Source organism: Lottia gigantea (genome assembly GCF_000327385.1).
Source record: "Lottia gigantea unplaced genomic scaffold LOTGIsca_92, whole genome shotgun sequence".
In the NCBI taxonomy this organism is placed as follows: Eukaryota; Metazoa; Mollusca; class Gastropoda; family Lottiidae; genus Lottia; species Lottia gigantea.
Window position 1 is genome coordinate 24,406 of NW_008711014.1, and position 19,975 is coordinate 44,380.

General features: G+C 34.5%; 1 protein-coding gene across 1 annotated transcript; it reads right to left on the reverse strand.

Annotated features, from left to right (window-relative positions):
* Window positions 1-1,782: 1,782 nt before the first annotated feature.
* LOTGIDRAFT_169984 (hypothetical protein) lies at window positions 1,783-13,901 on the reverse strand (the record flags this gene model as incomplete). Its single annotated transcript, XM_009068624.1, has 3 exons — window positions 1,783-2,006; window positions 3,096-3,251; window positions 13,844-13,901. The coding sequence occupies 3 exons, from the start codon at window positions 13,899-13,901 to the stop codon at window positions 1,783-1,785; spliced, it is 438 nt and encodes a 145-aa protein (XP_009066872.1).
* Between the last annotated feature and the right edge of the window lie 6,074 nt (window positions 13,902-19,975).

The following is a 19,975-nucleotide window of genomic DNA, read 5'->3' on the forward strand; positions in this document are numbered from 1 at the left end:
GAGTCAAACAAAGATAGGGCGTTTTGCTGAACCCGTTACTTGATCTTGATTGAGGGATAGCTAAACCCAAAGTAGAGCAATATTACAGCCTTTTTTGGTTTCGCTTCTCCATAATTCATCATCGCTATCAGGACACGGGTTCTGCATGACACACTTTGATTGGTTAATCTCATTAGAACTGGACTTTGGTAGAAAACTTGTTAGATTAGACAAATATCAGAAAAAAAAAGAGAGCGAAATAATATTTCTAATTTTAATTAGATTTCACGTATATGTATTTAACGTTGGTGAGACAATAGCCGCATTTAGACTGTCAAAAATTATCCGTACAATTAAGCAACTTACTGCTCGTTCTAGTTTCAAGTAGGCTGAGTTCAGACCGAGTAAGATTAACTATGATTAAAGTCAGTGTAAATGCGGCTAATGGATAGTTGCTGATTGATTGGCTTGGAGAAAGTTGAAACTATACTTTACACTGAGCACTTAATACTGCTTGCTATCTATGCTAGTTAGCTTTACACAATTTAAAGCATTCCTGTGCATGATGGGGACGACATGAAATATCTGGACATGCATAATATATTTGTACATGAAATTTTTACATATCAAACGATTTTTTTTACATTACATATTCTTGAAAATCAACCTCATAGTGATTATACTGCGTTTAGGAATTTTGACTGATACTGTTCAATTACAAAGTTTGAATGTACACATTTATAAAATACAACTGGAATACGTACAGAGGCGAATGTGGAGGTTGGACAGTGGTGAGAAACAGAAAGCACTGGTATATTTTTATGCTTCCTAAAATACAGATGAGAGTATTTTTCAGGCATCTCCTTAGCCTCAAATTCGAAAATTTGGGCTCCTACGACTTAAGATGCACATAGTCTAGGTATGGTGTCCGGAACGTTGTACGGTGCGGAATAATCGATACAAACGAAAATAGAAGAAGTGAACACACGGGGTACGGGTCCGGACACGATTCATTTCTTCTATTTTCTACTGTATTGACAATCCCACACTGTACATCGCGCCGGACACTGTCCCTCGTCTATTTGCGTTTTTAAGATGCAATTAGTCGAGGTATGGTGTCGGATGCGATGTATGGTGCGGGATGATTCATACAGTAGAAAATAGAAGAACGGTGTTGACACGATTGGCTTCTTTTATATTCCACTGCATCGATAAATCGGTATCGTACACTACACCGGGAAACGTACACCGTCTATTGGCACCATTGTGTTGTCTCGTTTATCTGTACAAAAACCAGTTTCACCAACAGGTTTCAGGTCATTCTCTGACTATATAAAGTGTTTTGAAGTGGGGCGCAAAGCCGGACTTTACTGGTCAGGTGCATTTATCACCCATTGTATAGAAATTCCGTGTTTTATTAGGAAGGATGGCAAAGGATGGGACTGGACCAGCTTTGACAATTCTCTGGTCCCTATTTGATCTCACCTAATGATTGATAGAAACTACGTTATGCAATTGTTTTTCACAATGGTCTTACAGATTATTGCATACTAAAATACAACGCACACTTGCTGCAGATTATCATTCAATATTTTGACAAAAAACTAAATAACATTTTTAGAAACAGTTGCTAGGGTATCACGCGGTTGACATATTTAACAATTTGCAAATATCATACAAAACCATTCAAGCCAATCTCGGCCATTTCTGGGAGTTGTTGCCTTCCGTCCAAAGTTTTATTAAAGGTAAGACAGAAGAGCTGATATGGCCGAGATTGGCTTCCATACAAATTATACAACACTATTATTGCATACAGAGAATCAAAGCACTTAAAACACTTGCAAATGTAATGAAATGAGGGGCGGAGTGGAAAGTGTATGCACTGTTACATTTGTCTGTATCGCAAAAACAGTAAGATGCAGTAAAGTTCTGATCGTAATTCGTCCACATGTGACATCCGTTGGTTTCGTTAATCCCCGGAAGCGATCCTGGTAAATAACAGGATCTTAGAACACCGACCCAACCATCTGGAAATAGAAAATATAAAATTTGGTTAGGTGTACAGTCTCTTCAGTAACCGACAAGGTCAGATACGAGTATTAATGTTGGCCAAAGTTGAATGCACCTTACAAATGTACTAAAATTGCGATGTGGACATTGGTCTACAAAAAAGTGAGGAAGTTGACAAAGTTAATCGCAGATTCTGGCGAACATGGCCTGTCCTTCTTAAACAATGTCTTACTCTGCGATATATAACTATATGGAAAGGGTCGGGGGAAAGTTTCGAGTATATAATCCTTCTAAACTGAAACCAAACTTGTCGTGGACGGCATCCATGTTTATTCATACGTCCTGTCTATTGTACATGCATGCGCAATCAACGGACACACTAAGATGCAACAAAATCGGAAGTATACATGTACCGGTTTTACATAATAAATATGCCGTTTCCAGTAAAAAAAAGTGTGTGGTTATCGGGGTTTCAAGATTGTCGGCAACCGGTTAAACGCGGTTCCAATGATACACCATTCAAATATGTACAAAAATGACCTACATACTGGAAATTAGTATTACTGTCACAATCTAGTGATAGAGCAACTTATTTTCGTGCCAGAAATTAAAATAAATGGCTTCTGATTAAGCCGTCTTAGTATTTTGTTCTCGTAACTCGTCTTGACACAGAAAGTAACTTTATCCTGAGACAGTTAATTCACACAATATTGTAATGTATTCTTACTTATTCTTCGATCTTTTTACTACATGATTTTTACAATCTTAACACTGTTCTAACTTTAGTTAAGTGACTTATCTAAAAGGTATCATCCATCACTAAAGATATATTGCTGTCAGTGACATTCACATATTCAAGGATGAGTCGAGTATCTTGCAGGTCTTATGAAGATGGGCTTTAATCTTTCAAGGAGGCTCAAATATTTGACCTGACAGGTAAATCAAATCCTTAGTACAACGTCATGACAACTACTGTATGCCTGTATAGTGCTATTCTTGCAGAGTATGTATGTCATCAATCAGGGGTCTGTGGATTGCGTGTACTGTGTAAAGGTTACAGGAGTAGGTTGGGATTAGTTAGGGGATGCCCTTGTGTTAGTACTCACGAGTAGAAACATCACCTTCTAGGGGCATCTGTGTCTGTTTACCGCATTTAGCGTTAGGATCTATGCAATCTTCTGTTTTAAACTGGTACGTTTTAAAATCTAATCCACATGCTAGGTTGTTGGTGTTGGAACAAATATAACATCGTATACTGTCAACTGAAAATAGAAAGAAACGACATCTGAATATAAGGCATCAATGGTTTTCCTGTGCTTATTTCATAGTTCATATCAGAATAGGAAATATACCAGTTAGAACTTAGATATTCAACCTCCTGTCATTCACAAAAACGCATTTTCCAAACGCATTTAATAGCGTTTATTGTTCATAATGTTTATTTCCCTTCAATACCTATTGTATTGTTATGACACCAGGTAAGTCCACTCAAAAAATACTATAATTTGCCAATTTATATCTTATTTTCTATCTAAGAAGTAGAATTCCCTTCAAACAGATTCACACCGTGAAACTATAGCTCAAATCATTATTCGTTAAAGAAGACGTTAAGTTAACAATTCATTCTTTGCTACGAGAGGTGATTATGTTCAAGCACAATTGATAACGTTCATTTAGTAGACCACTAGATTTCTGGATTTCAACTCGACAATTTGATTATAAATCAGTACCAATCGTAACGAATTACTTTCTAAAAATAACCAAGAATTCTAGAAAATAAATCGGGGTCGAGTAATTGAAATAGGTTGCTTGGTCGTTATCTGTAGTTGACCATGTATAATAGGTCACTGATCGATTTTAATTACATCTAGAACTTATAGAATACATATATCTTGGTACCACAAGTACTTATTAATCCGATACACATTAGAAACTTAGATATATATTGCATGGAACACACCCAACACCCACATGGCAGTTTACTCTGAATCATTTTACTGTTTCACTTGTGATTCAAAATACTATATGAATTATTATATATCTATTTGTACCCATATTGGTCCAGTCGGGAGGTTTACAAGACAAAAACGTCTAGTGGTGTTTGCGGATGAGGCATTAAACCAAATGAGTACAAGTTAGAAACGCTGTCATAGTACAATGATGTGCCTCATTGCATACTGCATAATGTTATCTGCCTTCATTAGCTCAGCCAGGGGCATTAAGGAGGATGTTAAACTACATTTACTATCATTAAACTTCTTTGAGTCCATTTATGAAAGCACAGATAGCTAATTTCTCAACTAAATCTCCACGATGAAAGGCAATAACAACTCTTTTAACAGACATTCTTATAATCCATGGAAATGCATTAATTCTTTGATCTCAAACCCTCCTGACTTAGAAACCATGTTGCTGAATTGAAATACGTCTAATAAGATTCATACATAGGTTCTTAATGTCAATTGTTATTGAGTACAACTTCTGATTAGTCATTGTACACGTGCTTATTTTGTCATCTATCACATCTATACGACCTATGCAATATCAAATACGATATGGACTCATACTTGACAACTGAAATTTCAATATTTCATATTAATTTGTACACTATAATGATTAAACTTTAAACATAACGCATCGACAATTTATATCTCCATTCTAAGCATAGCACGGGGGATTCTGATATGTTTGTGGTCTTTCTGCTGTCTATAAGCTAAAAATCCAACCACCGATGACATCAAACATATATCGGTTAACGAACGAGTTTTTCCGGTCATTTTCTGCAAGCGTGATCATCTAAAATTGTCAGAAAACAAAACATTACATAGGTTTCAGTATTCTTATCTCAAATATTGACATCATGTAAGGTAGGACATAATAAAACGACGTCATGTAGTTCTGCCATTAATTGTCATTGTTAAAATAAGTCAGTGCTTTTCAAGGATTTCAATTATTAATGGTATTTGCTAATTTAAGGCTTTAACAGAAAATCCCAAATTATAATTTTCTGGCTCATTTTTTCATTGAAACGTAGCCAAACCCAACTGACATTGAAGAGCAACTCTTCAAAGAGCTATCTTTTTCAAGAAAATAACGTAACTATCGGAAAGGACCATTTAGATAGCTTCGTAAACAATTAGTTTTAGTGAAAATTCAAGAATCACAGAGGTCTGTCTGATAACTGGAATGGTGCAAATCGATGCCTGTACTGTCCTCGGTGCATTTAAGTTTAGATAACCTCTTTACAATCACTATAATCAAATATTGATGTAACTAGACTAAAGAAGTTAACACAAATCCAATGTACATCGTTAAGATCGAGTCCTAATAGTTCGTCTTTAGTAATGATTTGCTTTCAAGTCTGTCTAAATCAATCTTTGTTCAACAGTTTTCATAGAACTGGGTTTTTGGCAGTAAAACCACTTTAAGGTCTGAGTTTAGAAATAGCAACCACTTCTCTTAATCTATGATATCGGTGATGAAACCAACACAACACATACAGGTTCTTCAAACTGTTTCCACTCTTAGTCTTGTCTTATCTGAGTTATTCCACTTATTTCAAGCGTAATTAGTTCTCACTACCATATTTTACATTAACGTTTTGTTTACGGCATCAACAACATCAATTGTACCTTGTCAGAAGGCTAGAAATAGTTGCAAATACATCGTCAGTCATTGTTGAGGAAGACGGTATCAGCTACCAGAGGCATCAATCAACGGCATCAATGGCTACAAGTATATCGTCAGGTTTAGTTTTGAAGATGAAGTATACTGCCAATGGCATGAATTAATCCAATGCAATCTGTTTCTGCTACAAATACATGGTCAGTCATTGTTTGGAAGACGAAATCGTGTCAGCAGTACCTATCAACACCGTTTAAAAATAAAATTTCAATCTGTAACACCGTTTCTGGCTCCAAATACTTCGTCGGGTTTAGTTTTGAAGATGGCATCAGCTATTTGTGGCATCAATAGAATCCGGGCAGTAGAAGAAAAATAGACGTTGGAATGACATATATCTGCTATTCTATGCTAGGAATTTCTTAATTATACTGAAAGTTAAATATATCAATTTTAAAGAAGATACACAGTTTTTTTGTTGTTTACTTCTAACAAAAATCTCACATTAACTTCATAATTTTACATTTCGACTCTTACCCGTTTACCTAAGACCTGGTTTGGATCCATAGGTATAAGTTGTTCATTTCAATTCATTTTCCTCTGTCGATGATATATGTCCCTAGGACAGACATGGAAAAGTGTCCTCCATTTGCTCGTATTGATCAGTAAACCGAGATCTCCGTATACTACGGAATATTGGCTAAAATCACTTGCATGTTGAAAAAGACAGTCAGTGACAGCTTTGTCTTTGCAACAATCTCATTGCACAATATATGGGACAGCTCGCCTCTACTAAGGGGTATTGCAAAATATTCCACTTCATGAGCTCTCTTGGTTCTTAATACATGTATACATCAGTTGGAAGTTGAAATGACGAAATATATGAAGACCTAACACTCGACTTCTCTGTCATTGCCACTGATACATGTCGCAATGACTAACATTAAAAGGTATCCAATCGGTCGTGTAGAACAGTAAACCGAGCCCCCCTTGTAAAAATCAATTCAAAGTTGAAAAAGAGAATGTTCGTGGCAGCATGTTTGCACGATCTGTCTCAATGTACAGTATATGGGGGCTGCTCAATTTATGAACAAACATTTATTGCAAAACATTTCACTTCATGTTCTCTCGCGTTTCGAGAGAGATACTTCAAAGTTTGAATGATGAAATAAATGAAGACCTGACGCATGACTCCTACGACAGTGTCAGTGATACATGTCGTTATGATACCCATTTACTCATAACAGTAAACAGGTCCCCATGTGCAATGGATTATAGGCAAAAAAATCACCCGAAAGCTCAATATCGAAAAAGAGTAGTTTTGTTCACCCCCGCAAATTTCATCGTAGTGTACACTACATGGCGTTGAAGGTATACAATTCCACTTCGTTTCTAGAAATGAAATGAAATGAATGGAATATTACGTCCTACTTTTCTGCACCATGTGGGCTAATGAAGATGGGCAACGCCATGCAGGGTGCAATGAGGGAAATTTTGCCAGGACAGCTGCATTAGCTGCTCTTTTTCGATTTCCAACTGTCGAGGGATCTTTAACGTGCACAGCCTGTAGCACGCGGGACCTCGGTTTATTGTCCCATCCGAACTACTAGACGCTTTTTCCATGTCAGCCCCTCTGACCCACCTCACTGACAGATATTTCCGTCTCAAGTGGATAGAGTGTTGTTTCCATGTAAGAATTAAGCATAGTTTCTTATGTCGACTATATAGGCTAAAAAAGATAAGATACTGGCACCAATGCATCGTATTGCTCACAAGGCGTTGGGCGCATCAACTAGCTTAATTTGGAAGGTATAACATTCCACTTCATTTCTAGAGATATTGATGCACTTCAAAGAGGAAATGATGAAATAAATCACAACCAACGCACGCCTCTGCGTATCAAAATCACCACCATCAAACGGCTGGTATCAGTAGAGATAAAAATCACATTTGGCATCATGGTTACACATTACTTAAAAACCGTTACTTTCTTTTTTCTGAGATAATGTGACATAAAACATGCTTAAACAAACTCATTATTTTTCAAAAATAGGTTTTTCTTTTGAAAACGATAACCATGAATCCCCCGATGATATTTTCATATAATTTTAATGACCAGATTATCTAGGTTGTCAATTTCCTGTCAACTATCACAAAGTTTTAATATTTTATATTTGGAAGATAAGCAGGGAACGTGATAGATATATAATAGAACGTTGACACGGGCTGTCCATCAAATATCTAGTTACATGAACTGAGTTTATTATCTAGACAGAGAACGAAGGGAACCTGCAGATTTCCAATTTTATCCAATATCAAAATACTTTGGCAATTTTCAGTTTTAATGGCGACAAGACAATTTCATGATTATCATTAAAGATGGGTTCCCTTATTTTAATTATGAAATGAAAATGCTAATACTTATATGAAAATAAAATAGAGCTGTTCTAATGGCTTGGAAAAATACCAGTTTGTCTCACATGTCCCTAAGTAATTCATAATTATCTAAATTAGAACAGAATTACCAGCAGAATTCCAATGAGTGACCGATCAAGAAAGGTCAAAAAGTCTTTTTTGTTTATCCAAACTGCACATACATGGGATATTTATGAATGGTTAAAACTCTTAATTATATGCAATAAGAGCATAAAGCTATGAAGACATAATAATTCATTAGAAACAACAATTATTCAAATAGTTTGCTGATTTGACACTAAAAAATAAGGAAACCCATCTTTAAAAAAAGGATCGCTTTAGAACATTTGCATTTAATGTCAGGGACCTTATTGTCGAAAAATAAAGAAAGATAAAATTTAGATTTTCGGAAATTCTGTAAGGTAAATTGTTTGTTTGTAATGATTAAATTATTAATAAATGTCAGTGATTAACCAATGAAATGTTTAAACTGCTATTGTCATTCTGAATTCATTTTTTGTGTGTGGAATTTGAGATTCAATAAATTAAGTATTATGACTGATAACACTAGCTAAGTAGCTCAACTCAGGCTTAAAATTCCATCTGGTGAAACTTTACGACCCAATATCCCCACCATCGGAGAATGTCAGAACGCGGCTCAAATTAACTTGAAATCCAGACTTGAAACCTTATGGAGTAAAATACCAAACCGACCAAACGGGAGCGAAATATGGCTGGTTGGTTGGTAGACGACAAGTGAACGTTCGCTTCCAGCGGATGCCGATATCGCAAACTAGGTATAGTTTGGTAGTCGTAGTAATTGGTAGTTGTGAAATATGGCTGGTCGGTTTGGCTTTTATACCAACCCAAGAATGACTTCAGAGACATTCTCGTCCACTAGTAAGGTCATTAGCCATGATTTTGATAGAATTCGTTTACCCGTTTTCGCATAATCGCCAATGGAATGGTCTGATATAGAAAACAATTTTCATGAAGTATCTCAATTTCATGTTGACCATGTCCATCATTAGAAGGTAGACGATACAATCAAAGTGATTAACATTGTAATTATCAGCTTCATCAACAGTCAACTTAACCATAATATAGGATATAGGGATGTTTAGGCTTACTACTCGTTATTCCCGAACAAACTGAACTCAGAGTTGAATTTTTTACGTCTTTAACTACTATTTAAATTAAGATTTCAATTGTATGAATTTGACTTTGAAAATATACTTTGGTTTTGATAATCTGATACAAATACACTTCCCTTCAAGACAATTGTCTGTGAAATTGTTTCACCTATAGGAATGAAATTTCACCTTTGTTAAATCATATTTTCAAAAATAGAATTTTTCAAAGTTGACATTTTCATCAACCCGGAAAAAATCTAAGACTCTCGGTAGTATTTGTTCAATTCCTATATAAAGATTTGGCGAAATGTGAATCTGTAAACTATGGTGTTGTACAGATTGTAGTATTAAAGTTACTGCGAACACGAAAACATGTTATTGTTTTAATTCAAATTCTACTGAGGAATCCACAAAACGTCTCTTGTCACTCTTCCAATACTATTGATAGACTGGGAAAGGTTTCAACAATTAATTATTCTATAACAGTCTTGTCAATGTCGATTATAGTATAGCGTGTCTAATAGAGCAGTCTTAAAGGAATAATAAAGAAGTTTTCTAAAACTTTTTTATGTTAATGTGTATCAGGAGCAGTGAAAACATCGATTTGCATCTTTCCATTTTCGATTGAGTTTTTTTTTCGCAATTCCACTAAAACTAATCGTTTTATGACGTGGTCAAAGTCTTTTGGTACTTGGAGTACGCTTAGTTTAGCGGATTTGAAAGAACCACAGACGCCTGGTTGAAAATTAGAATGGTACAAATCGACGATATCAGTGTCTCCGATACACATAAAAAGTTTGACTACCCCTGACTGGTCAACGATATTTACTGATCAGTATACGGTATCATAATAGCAACCTAAGAGACTGGTTCCTGATGTTTGTATATCGTTAACCTTTACTTCAAGAGCGTCGTCTGAACACATTGTGGCAGCAGAACAAATACAAAACTACTATGTTTGGTGCTTAATTTAAATCGGCTTATGATGAATTTTATGACTAGACGATTATAAATACAATGGGAGCTAATTAAGCTAAAATAAGACAAGATTTCAAGACGTTTGTGTTTTTACAGCTTCTTATATAAACCTATGGCTAATAATGACCAATATTTTACAATAATGTTACCAAACCAAACCAAATAAGCAACAACAATTAGTCCACTATCAAAAAGGTTTTAGAAGATTGAAGACGATCGAGTAATTCATACCAAACTACCAAGGACCTTGTTTCACTGCCATGAAACTCGACCTGGCCAGAACTAAATATTTTTTCACTAGCAATACCAACAGTACCAAATTATCCAATTGATCCCGATCCTATTATCACGACTACCAACAACTACCTAATCTACAATGATAGTTTAGCTGGTAACTGCATCCACCAAACACAATATCAACACAACAAGCTTAGAGCAATCTCACATATTATATTAGTTATCAGCTTATTGGGCATGTATTGCACACGGAAACTTGTTGAAATCCTTCGGGAACACGTTGGCATCTCACATGTTTTTATGGATAAAATATATTTAATTATACAGGAAAATACCGGCTCATCGTTTGAATAGTTTGTCTACGGAACTAGCCGCTTTGATAAGTATTTCGAATCTTGGCGAATCTACACTGTGTTCGATAAACAAACGTGTCGAATATTTTTGTAGCGTTTTGTGTCATTCAATAGGTAACTGTAAAGATAGCAAAACGCTTGAGAAAGTAGGATTATCAAAGCGCATAACTGAGCGCGGGGCTTAAAGATTACTTTAGACAAAACTTTTAATGAAAATGTTTTTAAATAATATACAGCTGAACACAAGGGAAGTTCAATTGATTTTTGTCATAAAGTAAAACATAAAGTAACAGTATGTATGTATTCAATTTATCTTAATTTATTTAGTTGCTATTTTAACTCTCTTGCATCGTGTGAAATCTCTGTAATTAAGTTTTATTGCTATTGTACATGATACAATTCAACGTTTCCTGTAACATCTAATCATTCTAAAATATATAATATGATGCTCCACGTGTTTTTTTATTATTATCATTAATTCTATATATACTGCTAGAGATTAATATCATTAAGGCACATCTATCTGTAATTGTATCACCAAATTATTGTTTCCAATGAGGAAAACAATCTGAAATAACCAATCATAGGAGGCTTGACGGTAAGATCACAATACCACCCATACGAAACTATAACGTTTGGTTCTTAAATAGAAATAACACACATAAACGTAGTTCACAACCATTTTTAAATCTCTTCCTCCACTTAATAAGTCGAATTTGGATAAAGGCTTCAATGTTCCAACAAACCCATTTCTAAACCTTTAAATGTGATAGCCATGATAATGCCAAACATCAAAACTAGGTCAAACTGCTTAATTAACAATTAGTAGTCTCCGTAATAAATTAACACTTTTAAAACATATTCAGATTGATCAAGAAGATACATAGATATAAATAACATACTTTAGAAATATTTTCAGGTATATTCAATTTTACGATGTTTTTGATAATGAAAACTTTTTACAAAAAGCGGAATACCCATTAATACTGAACGGTTCATCAAAATGGTTTTGACTTCGTTAAGGAAAGAAACAAATTACAAAATGGTGGTCTCCACGTCAGTTGATGAAACGTTTATTAATAGAATCAGGGCCTCGGTAAATATAATAGTTAATAATGTAATAATATCTGATCATAATTTATATACAGGTGCACCTGTTTTAGTTGTGCATTCAGAGGAAAATTGAAAGTGCAGAATCTGAAATATTTTGCTTTAACATAGTTCAGAACAAAAGAAATAACAAGTGTTTTGGGGTAATATAACACGTGTTCCTTGTCATGAATTTCATTTTTATGACATAAAGAACACCTGAGCTTTCAAGGTTGATAGAAAAAATATTCATTTCTTCTAAACACTAGTGCGATTTATAACTATTTACCATTTGATAAACCAGATGAGCTCATTTCTATCTTATCTAGGTCGATCGTCGGATAAAAGACGTAACGGAAGTGGGTCGTGTCCCAACGGACTGTGCTTCGTTTGTCAAAGTCTTTGATACGGTGTAATCATAAGCAATTGTGTTATTCGACGCATTGGTCAATCTAATATTATCGGAACACAATTGCAGGTTTTACTTTTAATAAATGGAGATAGTTTGTTCTGTAGGGAATCGAAGCATTGGAGTTCTATCAGATAAATGAGATGAGAGTATCTTTGTTCAACAAGTACATGGGGTTATTGCTTGCGTATTCTGCAGTAAAGAAGACGTAAATAATAAACAGTTTAAAATAATATAAAAAAAACAATCATCATTAACTAATAAAGTGCAGAAAGGAAGGACTCCATTTAATTAATTGTCACTGTCGTACAGAATCTTCTAAAAGGGATTGTGTAGAGGTATTCTAAATTTTTTAACTTTCATCACGGACATTAAAAGCATCAATTTGCATCGTTCCAATTTTCAGTGAGACGTCTGTGGTTTCTGCAATTCCACAAAAATAATTTTTTTATGACTTTATTAATGTTCTTTACCGCATAAGGCAATTCGCGATTAGTGACGTCATGAAACACTCAGTTTTAGTGGAACCACAGCACCTGACTGAAAATCGGAATGGTGAAAATTTGGAAAACCTCTTTACAATCCCTTTGACTGCACACATTGTTCATCTTCATTAAACAATCGGGTGCAAAAAGGCAAGACGCTAAAATCGATTTAATTTGAAACCTTCTCTGATTGCCATCAGATTGTCGAGATTATATTATAGAGTATTACAGTCCTCTAAGCCATTAATCGTGGTTCGGTCTCCCAGAAAACTTCATAAAAAATACATCAACTCTTACCAATAATTGAAAATGTCAAGACCTTAGAAATTCAATCAAGTTGATTACGACATATCAGATTAATTTAACACGACCATTACAGTTAACTTTCTTACCAAAATAATCAATCTGGAAACTTTGACAGTTGTTTGGGCCAGATTGCAACGTTACTCTTTTTTAGGCATCGTGCAATTTATTGGATTCCGCTAAATTAAATTTTTTTTAAATCTGAAATTTGAGAAGTTTTTGTATCCAGTTAATCGTAATACGTGATTAAACGCTTCTTCAAACTAAATTTTTTCTGTTGGGTTGCAATAAACGTTTTACAAAACGATAACCACGCTTCGATTGCAAAATGTTAAACACGCCTTCAAATCGGAAAATTGCCAAAGTTTACTGCAAAGATTGATGCCATCAATAATTGTCTTTTATGAGTAACTAAGCAACATGGACTGAGATTAATGAATATTTTTTGTACTGTGTCTGTTCGGTTGGAGTATAGATTTTACAGCAAATGATAAACGATTCAAAATCTCAAATTGTTTCACGGTTTCCTTCGGGAGAATTGATAAATGGTAAAATAATAAGAACCGGCACTGTTGAAGCTAGTGAATAGCCATACCAATGGTTCTAGCTATAAGGACAAGATATAATTCAAGGTGACTTTAATTGTAATTACATTGACAGTACATGGTCAGTCTATGAATTTAGCCGACATAATAAGTCGTCTATCAGGTTTCTAAATCTAGGGCAGTAAAACCATACCATCTGTGCTAATTATTTTATCCGCAAGACCAACACTGGGAAGGCGTCACTGTAATTAAATTGGAGACCTCCCATAGCCAGTTTAACACTTACCAGGGCATGTTATAGGTTGAATACGGAACTTTTTAACAAGTTGGGCATTCACGGCCATTTTAACACTTCCATGAACATGTGTATAGTGTAAGGTTGTTTTGTAGTGATTAGCGTGCATTATAGAAAAGAATGACAGTATTCCGATATATCAAGCCAGCACCTAATACCAAGAACTTGTATTTGTAACTTACTTGAAACTTGTCATGGCCAATTGAAAAAATTCGTAGATATGAAAGATAGTCTACTCTTTCCACTTCACAATACATCATTTGTTTCGGACAAATTTAGATTATTTAGGTATTAATGTGTATATTTCGTGTCCTACTAAATTTCACTTCAAGTTTGACCTAATTCTTCCACATGACAATTTGAAGATTCCGGAAATCTCCGAGAGATTATGAGACTGGCTTTTAGTGAAACCAAGGAGATTAGATGATAACAGTTTTACTGTTTTATTCATAGTGGTATTAGACTGGATGAAACAATCTAGGAAGTCACTATCCTCCCTATTTGTCGTGTTTGTTGTGTATGTTGAGCAGCAATTGCGGGTGTTGCACCAGGTAGGCTATGCTTACTCTTCTAGACACCTGGTACCTCTTTTTTTTTAAATACCTTCTTATTTATAGATTGATGTACTTCCTCGTGTGAAAAATTTATTTGCTACTACCAATGTATTGCCAAAATGTTGTTATAGATTTAGTTTCGTTTGCGGTTTGTACTTGGTTTATTTATGTATACAAAGTCTAGGCTCTTGGGTAAAAGTTCATTAACCTTTTTGAGGTATTGTGAGGGTTGTCTCTTGTTTTATTTCGTATAATTGATGCATAAAAATGGTCCGAAAAATCTTGCATTTACAGGAAGCCAAATCAGCTTATTTAATTTTCAAATCATTGCAATATGATGTGGGCTTTTTTCTATTTCTATTGATTTTCATGGCTTTAATTTAAGAATGTGATTCGGATAAGTACAAGTCAGTTTCCGCGTGTTTAAGATTACGCTGTGATGGTTCAGTGAGTCCAAATATTTCTTACCAGTCTAGAGATTCTGGCTTCGATCCTGACACTACGATAGACAGATTATCAACAGTATCCGATTTTCTAATGGAATCGTTAAAGGTACCCAATCGAATTGATCGTTGAATAATCTACTGCAAACGTTATACGTATACACAATCAAGGCATTTACCCCTACAAGTATGAAATGTACCCATCATACACCGAATGACACCACCCTTTTTTATGTCAGTATAAACCATGGGCTTCATTGTTGGGGGAGGGGGAAGGTACGTATATACACCCAGGGCTACTTTCCCGAAATTGAAAGTAGACGTTAAGATGAAAATAAAAAATATTCTTTTTCAGTCACTTTATTTAAAAGATCTTTAAACACCTAGAAGGATATTTGCTTCTATTCAATTTTAATGACATTCACTCGTTGATAACAGGTTTATAACTTATTAATGGGTGGATGAACTTAGAAATTGTGAAAAGAGAGTCGAGAGTTAAATAGCTTATATTTGATATTAACTGCCAGTAGCCGGTTTTAATATCTTGGGCTAATACTAACATGTACAACTTTTTAATATCGCTATATTTTTAACGTTCCAGAATTAAATGCTGTAGTCAAAACGATATATATGAATCGTTTCTAAAATCTACTTAAAATTGTTCTTTTCTTCACTTTATAGTGACTCTCACTATAGCTAGTCGTTATGGTATATATGTATATATATTTGTTTTATGTGTTTATAAATGTCGTCAACCCTGATATTATGCTATATACTTTATTGTTTATTTAAATTGTGTTTCGTATAATCCTTTGCTTGTGGCCTACATTATCTTCAAACAGAAATTTATATCGGATCACCACAACTTAAAACGATTAATTGATAATCATGATGTAAACTTTGTAAAACATACTAATTTCATCCTCCACCAGAAGCCATTAGTGGGAATTACATCTCGCTTCTTTTACGACAATCGCTACCTGATCCTGATTAATTGATGTAAGCGACTAATTTCCTCTTGGTGTAAAGTTAATCTTTTATTCGACGAGGAAATCCATAACGATAATACTAGCTTTATTGAGGTACTTGAGTTTTAGACGCCATAGATTGGTAGCTTTATAAGCGTCGTTAAACCCTCATAAACTTGTTTTATTAGCAAGATAAATGACGGATGTGAGCTTTTATTTTATAAATCGCTTTGTAGTCTCGGGGGACGACATTTCTTCCATTTTATCGCTGTGCCACGGCGACCATAAAACTGACATATCATAAATAAACATCGAAAACTACAATTTCTTCATCGCGAAAGACAATTTTATATTTGCAATTACCAGGAAAAAACGGTTGTAAATTTAATTCTGAGGTATTACAACACCACCGAGTGATGAAGATAGACATTAATATCTAAGAGAACTATATCTGAAATTACTAATCGGCTATTCATGATGAAGTGGGCCCTGGATTAGTTGACAACTTCTTTATGTACATGTACAGTAAATTTTATGTGGAGACGCAAAGGCTATGCTATCTTACTGCTTCATGTTTTGTAATTTAATTTGGAGTCTCACTGGCTATGTGATCTTGCTGGTTCTCCCTAGGAAATAAAGGTCCCAATTGTTATAGCAGTTGGGAAGCGATAATATATAGCAGGTGTTTATTTGTAACTTTTAAACAATTACTGCAACTATTCCGAGGGATTTGTAGAAATTGTAAACAATCTTAAATGCAGTATATGTCAGCCGAACCGCAATTGTACGTTAGTTTGTAACAAAGCGATATTCCAGGAAAGATCAATGTCAAGCGACCTGGACAAAGGCCAACTAGTAAAAACCAAAGTTGTTTTCCTTGTAATAAATGGCTGTTCTTTCTATCTTTTGACACATGAACAAGAAATGCAATATGCAATGAGGGAAACTCTGTCTCGATTAATAAGTATCAATGGATCTAAAATGTACATGGTAGACATGGAATCGGTTTATTATTCGCTCTGGGTGAATTACATCAGATTCGCATAAGTCATGGTAATGCACAAATGTGTTGCTTTGATTGCTATCCAATGTTTCTACCATTAAACCATCATTCAGTACAAATATATATACCATTTAGGCCAATGAGATCCCGAATATTTATTCAACAAACGCTTGATTTGTGAGAACTTGTCATATGGCAAGATTCTATATCGATAGATGGATCCGATATAATTTCGCCGAGAAAGTGGTATAATCATTGATTATGATATTAATCATACACAACAGTTATTATACACTTATAGAATGCCATGATTATGATTAAATTTTAAAGACTGATATATTTCCTCATGTGAAAAGTTCATTAGCTGTTACTAATGTTTCGCCAATACGTTTTTTCGATTTCATGTTTCGTTTTGCGGTTCGGATCGTTAGTACTTGCTTTTTTTTATTTGAAATATCTTAAATTTCCCTGAAGCTCTCTCCTCGATATGACTCGAATATAATATGCATTTGATATGGAAACGTGAATCAGCATAAGTTTATGAAATTGGGTGTAGCGTTAGAATATGTGTGGTTGTGCCGACCAAATGATAGCGGCGGTCTCTCATGATAATCGAGTAAAGTCTGGTGGCCTTGAATAGGCCATCTTCCTCATCGAAAATGGTTACGGCTAATTTGGGAGAGATAAATGCCTAGAGGTTTGGCAAATGAACAACCTTTTGACAAATACAATCTCTCGTTTTATTGGTAGTTTGCTAGTTTTTCTTTTAAGCATTGCTTTCAAACCAATATATACCACTATCTGTGAAGGTTGTCGTGAATATTTTTTTCAACTTTGTGATGTTCATCTTCTCTCTGAGACCCTTGAGATCTTAAACTCTCTTTAACATTACGAATTTTAATCTATATCTGATCATTTCATTAATTAAAGTATAATAACGAGTTGTGAGGGAACAGCGTGACTCTCAACTGTACATTACACAGAATGTCCATTTCACTTTCATCACTGAATTATTTACAGGACAGATCTGTCAAAGAGTCTGAAAATACAACGGTTAGCTCTTAACACGTAAAACTACTGGGACTGGTATAATAGACGCAGTAGACCAAACATGAAACAAGATTTCTTCATAAGTGCTTGGTTTTCTTCTACTTTCATTTTCATAGTTTATTCAAATACTATCAGATCGACTCACAGTGTATAACAATCGACTGCATTAATATCACCGATCCTGATTTTGAGTGACTTGACTTCAATTTTTTGAAATTAAAAAATGATATCAATTTTTATACGGTCTCGACTTTACAAAACCATTTTCAGGCTTATTTAAAATCAACCCGGTTTTCGCCTGCGAGTCATGTAGGTTCGAAGGGCAGGGGTTTCACGAACAAAACAATGCCGGGTCTGAATTTTACGTCAATGCCATAAGATAAAACAAAATTAATTTCCTATTGAGACAAATTCGACTTTCCAGAAACATTTTGACAGTTTTAATATCCCACCTTTTCTAAACATGCTGACTGTTGAGAGTCAGAGACGAGAGATTACCTAACTCAAGATCGGACCGCTGCAGTATATTTGGGTGGCTAATTTGCGTTATGGTCCTCGCCTTCATGTTGACTTGTGATACGATGTTTGAATTTGAAAAGCTGTTACGTGAGAAGGTTTATTGAGTTGAACAAACTATGACGACAGAAATAGTTCAACGATCAACATGTATTTAGACAAGACCAGGATAAAAATTTAATTTCCGTTGAAGCTTAAAACAGAATGACAGTCGGCTTAGTAGCTTCAGTGATAAAACACAAAACAACACTACAGTTATATTCATATCAGAATATCAAATAAAAAACCAAGTACTAACGACCCGAACCGCAAAACGAAACCCGAAATTCCAAACAACACATTGGCGAAGCGGGAGTTGCAGCTAATGAACTTTTCACGTGAGGAAGTATATCAATCATAAGTGAGTAAGTAGCTCCTTGAGCTTTGTGGACCTTGAGATTTGAGTGAAAGAAATGATGAGATCAGACGGGCAGTTCAAAATATATATTCCTATACAAATATTCAAGGCAACAATACACCAATTTTAACACGATTCTAACTAACTATGATGACCCCCTCCCTATCTCCCCCCACCCTCCTAGCCTTTAAGTCTTGCTTTAGAGAACATCATTTCATCTAACCATACTGTCATCATACGAACATGCTGGTGATAGCTTTAAGGACATCTCATCAATATTGAACATGAGAAAGCAACTAAATAGACTAAATATATATCGACATATATTTGTAGGCTATAATATTAACTGTCTGTCCTATATTGTATATTTGTAGGCTATAATATTAACTGTCTGTCCTATATTGTATATTTGTAGGCTATAATATTAACTGTCTGTCCTATATTGTATATTTGTAGGCTATAATATTAACTGTCTGTCCTATATTGTATATTTGTAGGCTATAATATTAACTGTCTGTCCTATATTGTATATTTGTAGGCTATAATATTAACTGTCTGTCCTATATTGTATATTTGTAGGCTATAATATTAACTGTCTGTCCTATATTGTATATTTGTAGGCTATAATATTAACTGTCTGTCCTATATTGTATATTTGTAGGCTATAATATTAACTGTCTGTCCTATATTGTATATTTGTAGGCTATAATATTAACTGTCTATCCTATATTGTATATTTGTAGGCTATAATATTAACTGTCTGTCCTATATTGTATATTTGTAGGCTATAATATTAACTGTCTGTCCTATATTGTATATTTGTAGGCTATAATATTAACTGTCTGTCCTATATTGTATATTTGTAGGCTATAATATTAACTGTCTGTCCTATATTGTATATTTGTAGGCTATAATATTAACTGTCTGTCCTATATTGTATATTTGTAGGCTATAATATTAACTGTCTGTCCTATATTGTATATTTGTAGGCTATAATATTAACTGTCTGTCCTATATTGTATATTTGTAGACTATAATATTAACTGTCTGTCCTATATTGTATATTTGTAGGCTATAATATTAACTGTCTGTCCTATATTGTATATTTGTAGGCTATAATATTAACTGTCTGTCCTATATTGTATATTTGTAGGCTATAATATTAACTGTCTGTCCTATATTGTATATTTGT